We start from the raw sequence: 13,197 nt of genomic DNA, 5'->3' as shown, positions 1-13,197 counted from the left end.
TATTTGAACATGAATGTGATTTGGGAAAGTAATAATAAAAATTATAAATAAAATCTTTTTAAAAAGCAGCCACCACCAGTTGTGCCAGAAAAGTGTATTTCTTTGTTTCATGAAATATACTTTTCTGGCACAACTGGTGGCGGCTGCTTTTTTAAATATTTTATTTATAATTGGGACACAGATTATAATCCATGTCACTGGATGGCGTCAAAGAAGGCTGCTTGCACACTACAGCCCTTTACTGCTGTTGAGGACTTGCTTCTCCATGATGAGAAAGAATACTCATTTCAAGCTTCACTGCAACAATCCATAAACAGCCACAAGTGTGAAAGCATGTTTAAGTGAATGCAAAATTCAGATACACGTTGGCTCAACTATATTGTCAATCTGTCCTGGGTGTGATGGATTAGCTGGTGTATGGACTGTTCTGGACATAGCCAAGGAAGATGGTCGTGGTATGTAGATAACTTGCTTCCTGTCAGGCTGCTAGAAAAGCCCCTCTGTCTGTTGTCCGATGCTTTAAGCAGAACCAGGAACAGTGCTTGCAATAATTAACTTTATTGCTCGGTAATCAAGGAATCGGCACATGCATCAGATAAGCAGGTCAGTTGCAGAAGATAAAGTTTCGGCCCCTCTTCCCCTTATTTATGCCTCCCTCCTTGCATTTTTTTGCTGTGACTCAGCTTTTCGTAATTGTTCTAGCCTTTTCACAACACTTCGTTCCTGCACTGAAAGCGGGGGAGGGGAAGGAGCCGAATCCAGACTGTATTGCGAAGCAGGAGACCCAGCTCCTTCTCCATCTCTATCAGCGTCTGTGGCCACCTCAAGCCTCTCCCCTTCCCCCTCACTCTCTGATGATGATTCCCCCCTGTCCCACCGCGCTGAACCTGGCTCAAAGACCCCTTCTCCCCCCCCCCCCGTGCCTCCTGAACCACTGGCTGCCACCACTCTTCTTCGTCCAGCACAGTCCCTGACACTCCCATACTTCTTGACATTTCTTTCCGCTAAACTTTACAGAGCTCATTCTCTGTACATTACCCGACGAAGTCACACTGTCCCGGTGGCGGAGGAGAATCTTTTCCTCACATTGACGTTTCAAGTCAGTTCACACTTGAATTGCTGTGAATATTCAATTGTTGGTAACTGATCAGCAGCAAGTGCGCCCAATAAATTCTATGACATCACATCAGCTTAGCCAACAAATTCCAAAGAGTTCTGTCATGCAATTTCTTTTTGCATGAAACCTCTTGGAATTAAGAGTCTAAAGCACAACATCATAGCTTATCTGTGGGCTGAAAGAGGAAGAGGTGAACTCTTCTGTGAAGTGCCCTTAGACCTCTGGGTATAGGGCAGTATATAAATTCAATAAATCTCATTTGTGAAATTCACCTCCCCCACTTGCTGCCTATTGGACCTCATTGCCACCTTAAGACCAGATCCTGATATCCTCATATTCATAAAACTTGAAAAAATAGAAAAAAATTACTTGCAAGCCTGTAATTTCTGACCCCACACCTGCATCTTTAACAGCAGCCCGGCATCTACTACATACTTTGGAAAGTTGTTGTCTATGTATTTGGAGGCCTCTTAAGAGATTGTAACCAAATTTTGTGTGGTGGTTCCTGAGCGCAAGGAACAGGTTTTCAGCTATGTTGGGATACAAATGAATCAAGCTGGCAGACTGAACCTTTCCTCAGAGTGAATGTCTGTGAAAATCCCATTTTTCTTTTCACCTTCCCAGCACTTGAAATGTTGTGAACATTTTATGGTATGACTCAAACACTGTTAGTAGCATATTACCTTGCTCTTTTCCATTACAGATGGCAGCTATTCCATTTTCTACAATCCCCTCACCATCAGAACTTGGTCTTTCTGAAGATAGTTTCTGCAGGACAAAAGAACTAGGTCATTAGTAATGGGGTCACATTGGAACTGATGTATTATGAACCAGAATGTGCCAACTATTTATCTGGCCATGGGACAAATTTGAGACAGTCAACAATTTATTTTCAAGAATTAACCTCTTCACAGAAGCATTAAATACATAATACTTGTCAAACCCATTCAATATTACATCATTCATCCACTGTGGAATTATCTGTACAATACTTTTGTAAAAAAAAATGATCAAAGTGCTTTGACTCTCTCTATATAAACCATAGTCCAGATTTACTTTCCTTCTGGAGGAGGAGGAGGAGGAGGAGGAGGAGGAGGAGGAGTTTGGATTTGATATCCCGCTTTATCACTACCCAAAGGAGTCTCAAAGCGGCTCACATTCTCCTTTCCCTTCCTCCCCCACAACAAACACTCTGTGAGGTGAGTGGGGCTGAGAGACTTCAGAGAAGTGTGACTAGCCCAAGGTCACCCAACAGCTGTATGTGGAAGAGTGGAGACTCGAACCCGGTTCCCCAGATAACAAGTCTACCGCTCTTAACCACTACACCACACTGTGGTTATTTATAAATGACCCGGGGGAGTCATGTGGTCACAAAATGTAAAGTATTGCATTTCCTAATAGCGGCTATACCTCTGCCCTTATTTCCCATTACATTTCTGCCCATGGCCTTTACTTGACCGCGCTTGGATCATTCTCCTCAGTGTTCTTGCTATTCTCCTAACAGAAGAGGGAGTTCATTTTAGACTTTATCTGATACCAGATCACTTGCATTGCAATTAAATGCCTCCTTAAAACCACTTTTTCAGCAATGTTTGGCTTCACCTCTCAATTCCCCACCCAGCCACAACTGTGACCCATTACTTGTGACTGGCCTGCCCCTGACACTCATGAGTCAGAGAGGATGCCTGCAGGAAAGGAGCCTAGCCATGAGCAGCTGCTGCTGTGGCGTAGACTTCTATCAACTCACAACTCCCAATCATGCAGAGGTCCAAACTGATGGCAGCTGTCAGGGAACTGTCCCCGATACAGCGCAAGGCGGTGGAAAGGCTCTCCAGATGCTACAGAGAGCCCCAGTCCCACCTTGCCAGCAGCTCCTCCTCTGGTAGCGAGAGGAGTGGCGAGACATCCAGCGAGGAGGGGGAGAGTTCACAGGGGAAAGGGAGTAGAGGCTCTGGGGATGCAAGAGAGACCCAGCACTCCCACAGTACCGAGGGCGATACAGGGGGAACACAATTTCCATCGCCCCAAAGACGTCGTGGAGTGAAAAGAAAGGATGGAAGGCAGGGTTTTCGTATACCGAAACTCTTTTGTTGGGGTCAGAACCGGAAGGGGCCATTCCCAGATTCTGACACCGCTTGATACAGACACGAACTTTTTAGCTCTGCAATGTACACAGTTTGCACAATAAAATCTTTAAAGGAAACAGCGGAGTCCTGGCTGCTTACTCATGAGCAACTAACTGAGAACCTTACAGCAGCCTTATTGCACAGTGCTTTGTATATTTGTGGTGCTACAAAAAAATAACAGGAAGAAAACTAGCTCATCTACATGTACATCTGAAAAGCGATGTTAAATCTTTTCACAGTACACTTTTTACCCTCTTTCTCTTCACTCCACCCCCCAGGAATTTCTATATTCATTTTCTTTATGCATATATTTAGTCCTTGATCTCACTATGCACCAAAATTTAAGCATTCCTTCATTGTGCTGATGTTCCTGAAAATGTTTGACTAACGGTGCTGGAATCCTGCCTGTCCTTATAACTTCTGTGCTCACAAACAGTCAGAGCTCTCTTTGGCAAACAATGGGCCAAAAATAACATTCACAGCAGTTGCAAAAGAAGACTGCTCTTATTCCTGTATGAGTGCGTTGCAGTTGTTTTGAGGGAAAGCATCTTTCCCATTTCCTTTTTGCAGTAAAAGAAAAATAAACTTTTTTGGAATTCGTTTTCCTTCACGCAGGCTGATGCCCCAGCACCCAAAGTACACTTCTCCTCCTCATCTGTTCTGTTAGCTTGCAGGCAGGAGCAGCACAAAGTTTTCCTTTCTCTCCCTCTTTCTCCATCACCCTAATGCACTGGGCAGCACAGCACATCAGGGCAGAACACCCAGAGGACTAAGCAAAGCAGCCCATAGGAAAATTACCGTGCTTTTTGTCTACAAGACACCCCCATGTATAAGATGCCCCCTGTTTGGGGGGACTTGTATTTCAGAAAATGGGAGGAGATGGCAAAAAGTTGTCGAGTTTTTTTGTGGAGGGTTGCCCAGGGCTGTTGAGCTTTTGGGGAGGGGTTACTGAGGGTTGTTGAGCTTTTTAAAGGGGGGAATGCCAAAAACCGCTCACCCGCACGCCTCGCAAAATCCGCCTCCCGTCTGTCCCCTCACTGGCAGAAGCTGCCAACCGCCCACCCAATTGCTGCAGTGTCAGGCAATCAACACTACCCATTGACACAGCAACCAATTAACACGCACGACAGCCGCGGCAGGAACCAATCAACGTCCACTCTATGCACTACCCATGTATAAGACGATGCCAACTTTTTAGCATGATTTTTAAGGGAAAAAACTAGTCTTATACACAGGAAAGTACGGTATGTCTCCAATGGTTCCCTGGGCTTCATGCCCTGAAACTGAAGGGTATAATTTGTCTACCATGTTTGACTTTAAAGATCAGGCAGATCAGGAAACCAAAAATGAAAGGCAATTAACAAGAAAACTAAAAGGACAGCAATCTTCCAAATTTTTCAAAACAGACATGGGGAAGGGGGCTTGTCTTGCAAGTCTGTGTGCCTGAAATACTTGGCACACAACTAGAAAAAATGTATTACCTAAAAAGGTAGAAATCATTATTTGAGATAGTGACATATATGAAGAGACTCTCAACCAAACCATTATTCTTAGATATTTCATTGTGCAACACTCATACACTGCATTTTCCAGTAGTCTTATTGTACAATTACCTTTTCCAGTTCAGTCTTGTGAACAGGAGAATTAGATGAAGGTCCATCTGAATCTGTAGCTCCAATATAGTTGTTGCAAACTTCCTTAATTACCTTCAAAGAAACAGAAAAAGAAAAGAGCCCTTTTTTTCTTGAAACTGAAGATATTGTACTGGAGGGGAGGAGAACATATAAGAGACTGGGATTGTAGTTAGCTGCTATCTTGAAAACCAACAATCATAAAAATATGAATTCCGATACTTCTCAAGGATGCCATCATTTTATACTTCCCATTATGTTTAGTCAGCTTCTTTATGCATGTCTTGGAGGAGCCACAAGGTTTCAACTTCCAGAATAGCTAAACCCAAGTCTGAGACACGAGAAATGCTTGCATAAAAGGGCCCTGCAAACCAACATATCAGGACTGACCCTGAGGCAAATAATACTGTGTCAAACACATTAAATACAACTTATCCAATAGAGGAGCCTGGAAATAGCAATGCAGCGGAGTAGGGACAGCAGCCAATATAGTCCATTCCCCTGAGAGGTGCATGGAAAAATGGTGAAATACACACACAAAGGCCAATTTTGCCCTGGCTGGTACAAGCCAACTAGACTTCAGTTATGGGGTTGACCTTTAACTCTGCTCAGCCTTCCTGCTCAGGACCAGGGCTCAGGATTGCTTGACCCATCTCTTGTTTGTTTTTTAGCCTTGTTGCACAACCACCATTTATAGAAATAGCTTACAGCAGTTGTCTGACCCTTCATAATTTTCTAAATTTCCACTGATGCTATGTAACTTTTTCAAGCATCGTGTACCATATCGAAACAATTTTATAGCAAGTGTAAATTATGTAAGTTATGTTGTCATTGCATTATTCCAAGCCGGGGTCAGCAAACTTTTTCAGTAGAGGGCCGGTCCACTGTTCCTCAGACCTTGTGGGGGGCCGGACTATATTTTGAAGAAGAAAAAAATGAACGAATTCCTATGCCCCACAAATAACCTAGAGATGCATTTTAAATAAAAGGGCACATTCTATTCATGTAAAAACACGCTGATTCCCGGACCATCTGCGGGCCGGATTTAGAAGGCGACTGGACCGGATCCGGCCCCTGGGCCTTAGTTTGCCTACCCATGCTCCACACCATTTATTTCAATGCAAAGAAACACAATGTCGGGGGGGGGGGGGAGAGAGAATGCATCACATATCATTTCTGGAATGAAAACAGCAGAAGCAACAGTAAATACAGACAGTATTCACTTGATTAATTTCAGTTCTGGATGTGAGACGAACAAGCACACATGGGCAATTTCCGCTCCCACTTCTGTTTTCACCAGTCATTCCTGACAGCAACGTAAGACGGGGCTGGAATGGAGACATGTCCTTGCATGCAACCTCCTTCCCAACATCACAATAGAATGAGTTCTTTTTTTCCTCTAGGGCCAGCCATGCCTTCCTACTTACTGTATTTTTCCGCTCCATATTTTTCGCACCGGACTATAGGGCGCACCTCGTTTTTAGAGGAGGAAACAAGAAAAAAAATTTTTTTCTGGTTTTCTTCCTCTAACAGCCCTGTTTTTTTTTTTTTTGAGGATCAGCTAATAGTTTTGCAGCTTTTTTGCAAAGAGAAAAGCCATGGTTTTTTGAGGATCAGCTAAAGGTTTTGCAGCTTTTTTGCAAAGGGAAAAGCCCTGGTTTTTTGAGGATCAGCTAAAAGTTTTGCAGCTTTTTTTTGCAAAGGGAACAGCCCTGGGTTTTTTTTTGAGGATCAACTAAAAGTTTTGCAGCGTTTTTGCAAAGGGAAAAACCCTGTTTTTTGAGGATCAGCTAAAAGTTTTGCAGCTTTTTTTGCAATAGGGGAAAAGCAAAGCTCCTTTTGCAAAGGGGGGAAAGCAAAGAGGGAAAGCCCCGTTTTTATGGGGTTCAACTCACATTTCTGCAGCTTCTAAAGGGAGCCTTTTCTACAGTTTCCAGACAGATAATCTAATCAGCCAGTCACATGTCGCTGGGGAAACAAACAACCTCCCTCTGCAGCACATTCAACAAAGGAGGGTGTGGCAAGAGGGCGGGGCTGAAAGGGAGCCGGGACTCTTATCTCTCTCCCGATCTCTTGCTGCTCAGCTGGGTCCTTTCAACACCCCCTTTTCTCTTTGTAAAATAGAAAGCATGATCCTCTTTTGGCCCCTGGGCAATTCAGCTCCAGGGACCACCATTCACTCCATAATACGCACAGATATTTCCCCCTACTTTTTAGGAGGAAAAAAGTGTGTCTTATGGAGCGAAAAATACAGTATTTTGGCATTATAGCCAGGTGGGATACGGATTTTCTGTTCTGCCACTCTGGAATATCTTTCGATGGATTTTTCAGCAACACCACTATACTTAGCAACTTTTACTTTTCTGTGCCTTCTTCTGTATCACAGGCACCCCCACCAGACTGGTTAATAATTCTTTTCAAAGTGTCCTCTTTTTAAAGAATTGGTGGGAAAGATGAAGTAATAAGGTTGATTTGTTGGACAAAGTGCTAAGTATTTTTATCTAAAAATGTGAATTCTAAAACAGGTTTGGAAGTATTCAAAAAAATTCAAATGGATGCACTTCCATTTACTGCAAATGTACTGTACTTGCACACACAAAAAATCTGCACTTCTGCTCCTGCCTCTTTCATGACCCTGACAAAATTGCTCATATTTTCAGCATCTGCTCATACCACAGAGTCAATTAGTTTTGGCCACACACAATAATGGAAGTCAAAGAGAGGACACAAGAAATAACTTGGCAGTGATCATGGAGCTGTATCTGTGCAGTCATGCATTTTCTCAAAAGTCTTATTTCACCACTACAGCAGGAAGGGATCCAGAATCCTCACTGTCATCAAGACAGCTGTTTCCACCCAAAGGAGATCGCTACAAAGGAAGCTTTGGTGGGTTGTGGGTAGAGACCTGCACACCCGCACTCCCACTGCAGTGGCAATTTTATTGGATTTAATTGCGCTCTTCAAGCACAAATCAACAAATTAAACAACAATGAAATCATTAATAAATAGAAAATTATAAAACAGCAGAAGAGATCCTGCAGCACCAGCATCCTATCATCTTCTGAATGGAACTGAAAATCATGGTCTTGACCTGTGAAGGCCTAAAGGACTTTGCAGAACTCCTGATGTCGCCTTCTCCACTCTGTGATCCTTAAGATCAACCTGGATCACCATTTTGACTACACTATCTGCAAGCCAACTTTGCACACCAAGGTAGCAAAAAGAGGCAGGTCATAGAACTGGAGAAGTGTCAAAGCCAGAATAGTTTCTAGACGAATTGTAAGGGATTTTTACTTGGGCTGATTTTAATGGGTCAAATAAAGCAGATGTAGAATAATAGCAATTCTTGCATTGTACTATTTGGGCTTCAGTGGGTATTTATATCCTGTCTGAAGGCAAGGGTTGGTGCAAGCTAGAAATCCAAGTAACAAATAAAATGCAAAACTATATATTTTAGTGACACAGCAAGAGGCTAGGGTTGTTCAGGACATTATCCCTCCCTTTTAAGGTATATTTTGATACTGCATGCATGCACTGTTGAAACTACTGCAAGATCTCCATGATAATTCATACAAGGTACTACTGCAAGAGAAACAAAAAAAAAAATCCTTCCAGTAGCACCTTAAGAGACCAACTAAGTTTGTTATTGGTATGAGCTTTCGTGTGCATGCACACTTCTTCAGATACACACGAAAGCTCATACCAATAACAAACTTAGTTGGTCTCTAAGGTGCTACTAGAAAGATAAACACCATCTGGCTTTTCTCAACTCTGTTCTCAAATAGGGAAGAGGTGTTATCTGAAGAAAGAGTAGCTCCTAAGTAAGACAGGCCCTGGAAATGTTGTCTCCCTCCTGCCTCTCGGGTTTAAGACATGGTGTCTGAAGGTAGACCAGGGGGGAAATACAGGTTTCTGTACTTTTTCTGCTGAGGTGGTACAAAGTTCAGGCAATGTCAGCATGGTATATAGAGCTGTCCTGTACCTCCAGAAGGGTAGCAAAGGCACTCTGGCCCTGCCAGCGCCATCCACAGGTCTAAGGACCAATGGCAGGTTGCACCCCACCCTACCAGGAAGAACATCAGGGAAAGGGAAAGGCCAGAATGGCCCCAGTCACTGGCCAGAGACTAAAAGGTTGCTCTCCACCACCAGCTCCAACTACATCATGAGGGGGAGGCCATGGCAGCCCTTTGCATCAGCCAGAGGACTAATGGGTGTAGCTGCATCATTGCTGTCCAAGTAAGGATTAGGTCCTGCATAATGTTTGCCGATTTTGCCTATCAATAAAAATCAACAATAGCCTAAACTGTCATCGATAACTATCAAAATGTATTTATTCCAGCTCAATTATGGGATGGTGCTAGTTTAATTCTGTACTTAAGAGCCTCTAGTTGACCCTAACACCTTGGGTGTGAATATTTGCTTAGGTGAAAGCAGGTTGTGCTTTAAGAGAATGAAGACTGGGAAGGAGGGGGGACCAATTCCTTCAAAAATAACCCGAGGATTACACAATTTGTGTGATATGTGACACATGGTCCAGACAGGATTTCTTCCCAAACTCCATCTTGTTACATCATACCTAGAATTGTTTACAAAACCTGGTAGAACCTTTCCAGAACCTGAAACAAGCTGCTGAATGAGATGTCCATTGTGGCAAATCATTGAACTCGACACATTTCTGACAAGAGTGGACTTCAGGCAAGGTAACAGCTGGAATGCCATTGTTGTGGCCATGGTTGTTGCAAAATGTTTGTAATTTGATGGCTTTGAGATTTACAGTACTGAAGTATTGTGATCACAATACACAGTCATATTTCTCTCTTTCCTGCTCTCTTTTCCTGTCTTTTGTTGGAAGTTAAATAAAATGTTGAGATTTTACACTATAACCAAAATGACTTGTGCCTGCTATTTTTTAATATACTAACTTTGTGTATGCTATTTCTCAAATGTTGTTGGTTTTTTTAAAAAACAAATCAATATAATCTGTTTACTTATGAACACACATGGGATTATCATTATGTCTAAACAAATGATTTTAAAGCACTTTGGACCAGATTCAACTAAGCAGATGCACAACGCTAGCACAATGAGACATTCCTCTCCTCCCCCATGTATCCCCCAATGACTTCTGAGGGGCCTGGAGACCCTCCCTGAACAGCCTGTGCAGGGGGAGAGGGGAGATCATTCTGTTGGGCAAGCTGAAATGCTTTCACTGATGGAACCATTGGAAAACCATGGTGGTAAATTCTTCCCCCAGCTACACACAAAAAATATTCAGTACAGCTGCTGAAAAGTAAAAGGTGCAAAGTTTTCCCCAGGAATTTTACCAGAATAGATATATGGTTGATTATTTCACAATATGCAGCAGATGACTAAAGAAGAATTTTGGTGTATATTATGCATTGGGTATGTTAAATAACAAGACTTGGCCAATTTTATCCAAAAGTAAAATCTGAAGAACAAGATTTATTTCATGTTACATAGGATTAAACATTTCCCCTTATTACTACTGAACAATGTGCAAAAAACACTTAGAATGAAGTCACTTAAAAGTGCTTTGACAAGACAACTATTAGAAATCTGCAACAGTTTTGGGGATTCTTGGCTACATATTCCACCCTCAAGCATTGGAATGAAACAACACCATGTGCCTCACCTACTTATATTTAGGAAGACCTACCTCAGAGATTAAAGGAGAAAGGCAAAACAAAGGAAATAATATATTTTTTAAAAGGTTATCTTAAATTCCCCACAAATAAGCAGGGCATAGAGTAGGGAAAGCAAACAAACCTGCCTGATCCATCTGAACCTTCCTAGTGCTCCACAGAAAATATACATATAGCCCATCAAACCAGAATTGAAAGACACAGGGGAAAAGTAGGAAGGTAGGTATAAATACTGATGTTTATGGTACAGTAGTAGCTTTCCATATTGAGGCACACTCTGTGTCAACCACCTGTTACCAATAGTTTAAGCAACCAGAGGAAGCCAGAAAATATAGTTCAGAAACCCAAACAGAGCTCAGAGATCAACATCCTCACTTAGGCTAAGTTCATACCAGGAAATTGGACGCAGAGAGACAAAAGAGGGAGGGAATCCTGTATCAGAAATTTTAACTAACAGTTCAGTTTTTGAGATGAAAAGGCATGGGACAAATACTACAAATCAATGTTGTGAAAGAGACTTTCCTCCAACCCTTTTCTGGTTTAGACCAAGGGAGTAGACTTTATAAACTGATGAAAATCCGAGTTCAAGTAACATGCAGGGGGAAGGTTTTTTTCTGGACCTGGATAAGGTGTTATGCAAGAATCCAGCACAAACAAGTAGGCACAGGACCTAGGCTCACACAAAGGGAACTCAGAAGAAGCATATACAGTTAGAACCAAAAAGGTGCCGTCATGCAGGCAGAGCAGGAAGTCGGGAGCAGGAGCCGAGCTCAGGCTTCAAGGCAAAACAGAGACAGGCAAAAGAGGGCAGACGTAGTAGGAAGGCTCCAGAATAGATCAAAGGGTGTCCGAAGCTTACCGCTACCAGGACAGCTCCAAAACACACTTATTCAAAAGAGGACTCCCAACTTGAAAAGGAGCATGGACACATAGGAGGAGATCTCATCAAAGGAGGATTCCAGACAGGACAAGATGACACAAGACATGACAGACCCGAGGCAAAGAACAAGGGGCTGCACCAGCCAGCTGTGTGGAGAGTTAATGGAAAACCTGCTGCTTCAAACGCAAAAGTTTAAAGGAGATATACAGTACACTCTAAGATAGGGCAAGCAGGGAAAACACTTGACTGTATTCACACTGCCATTTGCCACCAAGCACACTGGTGACTAAACCACATTTTATAAAGCATTTAATGAAGATGTCCAATTCTGGGAAGGTCCCTGTATTGAAAAATAGCTCATTTGCAAGGAAGCAGTGGAGTTAGAATGAGAGAAGGCTGCATGTGAGACAGGCTTCCACTCTATCCAGTGTATCTTGAACAGGCAGTGTGAAAATAGCCCGTCAGTCCTTGCAAGGTACCGTATATCGCGGCGTATAAGGCGACTCGGCGTATAAGACGACCCCCCAACTTTTAATGTGAAAAAACAGAGTTTGGGGTATACTCACCCAGCCCGGGATCCATGGCTGCTGAGGCGGCGGCAGCGGCGGGGAGAGCGTCCCCCGCGCCACACAGGAGATTTCCGCGCTTGCCGCCCAAGCGCACAGCGGCCCCCATGGCTGCTGAGGCGGCGGCAGCGACGAGAAGCTCCCCGTCGGCGCAAAGGAGGCTTCCGCGCTTCCCGCTGAAGCGCAGGACGGCCTCCACGGCTGCTGAGGCGTCGGCAGCGACGCCTGGGGCAGCGGGGAGAAGCTCCCCGTCGGCGCAAAGGAGGCCTCCGCGCTTCCCGCTGAAGCGCAGGACGGCCTCCACGGCTGCTGAGGCGTCGGCAGCGACGCCTGGGGCAGCGACGAGAAGCTCCCCGTCGCCGCAAAGGAGGCCTCCGCGCTTCCTGCTGAAGCGCAGGACGGCCTCCACGGCTGCTGAGGCGTCGGCAGCGACGCCTGGGGCAGTGGGGAGAACCTCCCCGCCGCGCTTGCCGCCCACGCCCAGCCCGGGCTCCATGGCGGCTGAGGCAGCGGTTGCGGCTGGAGCGCCGGGGAGAGGCTCCATGCAGCCAGTGGCGGGGCGGAACTCCGGGTCATGATGTTGCCGGCGTACAAGACGACCCCCGACTTCAGAGAAGATTTTTCGGGCTTAAAAAGTCGTCTTATACGCCGCGATATACGGTATGTGCTTCCTTGTGCAAACTGGCATGAATCAGAATGCCAATTTGCAAACGAAACAGCATGAAAGAGCAATTGGGAAAGAATACTTCATAAACTGCTTTAATACATTTCAAGAGCCACTGGAGAAAATTTACTTTGCCTGAGAGTCCTTCTGAAACTAATTTAGGCTTCAACACTGCGAAGGAGGTGGAAGTATATGAAAAACTGAACTACTGTATAGCAATTACAGGCAACTGCTTACTATGTGGCAAAAGTGCCTTGATAAGACTAGTAGCATCGAACTCATTCAGTGTCTGAGGTCAAGGACAACTTTCTGTCAAAATTAATCACCTGCCTTTCTATTGTGCTTTGTCAGCATGCGGTTGGATTTCAAAATATGGACACTTCAGAGCCCCCCTAAAGCAGGAAAATTTTAAGTGGCTACTACAGAATCATAAATAGAAATGTAACACATTTTGCCTTAGCTTTTTAGAGAAACAATACTTTTTGCCCACAGAAAGATAGCCCTAACATTCTACAATGTGCCATCATCAGCCAAGCTGCAATTGTTTGGA

At 44.0% G+C, this 13,197-nt stretch overlaps 1 protein-coding gene across 5 annotated transcripts in view; it reads right to left on the bottom strand.

The window, feature by feature from the left end:
* Nucleotides 1-13,197, bottom strand: part of AFAP1 (actin filament associated protein 1) — a 55,044-nt gene that overhangs the window by 19,861 nt on the left and 21,986 nt on the right. For all 5 annotated transcript variants that reach the window (XM_033154140.1, XM_033154138.1, XM_033154142.1 and 2 more), the window contains 2 exons: nt 4,857-4,949; nt 1,801-1,885 (listed from right to left, as the gene is read on the bottom strand). In XM_033154140.1, coding sequence (XP_033010031.1) covers nt 1,801-1,885; nt 4,857-4,949 — 178 coding nt within the window. The remainder of the gene's footprint in view (nt 1-1,800; nt 1,886-4,856; nt 4,950-13,197) is intronic.

This window comes from Lacerta agilis, chromosome 7 (assembly GCF_009819535.1).
Source record: "Lacerta agilis isolate rLacAgi1 chromosome 7, rLacAgi1.pri, whole genome shotgun sequence".
Lineage (NCBI taxonomy): Eukaryota > Metazoa > Chordata > Lepidosauria > Squamata > Lacertidae > Lacerta > Lacerta agilis.
The sequence above is the reverse complement of the archived record's forward strand: the minus strand, read 5'-3'. Positions and strand labels throughout refer to the sequence as shown.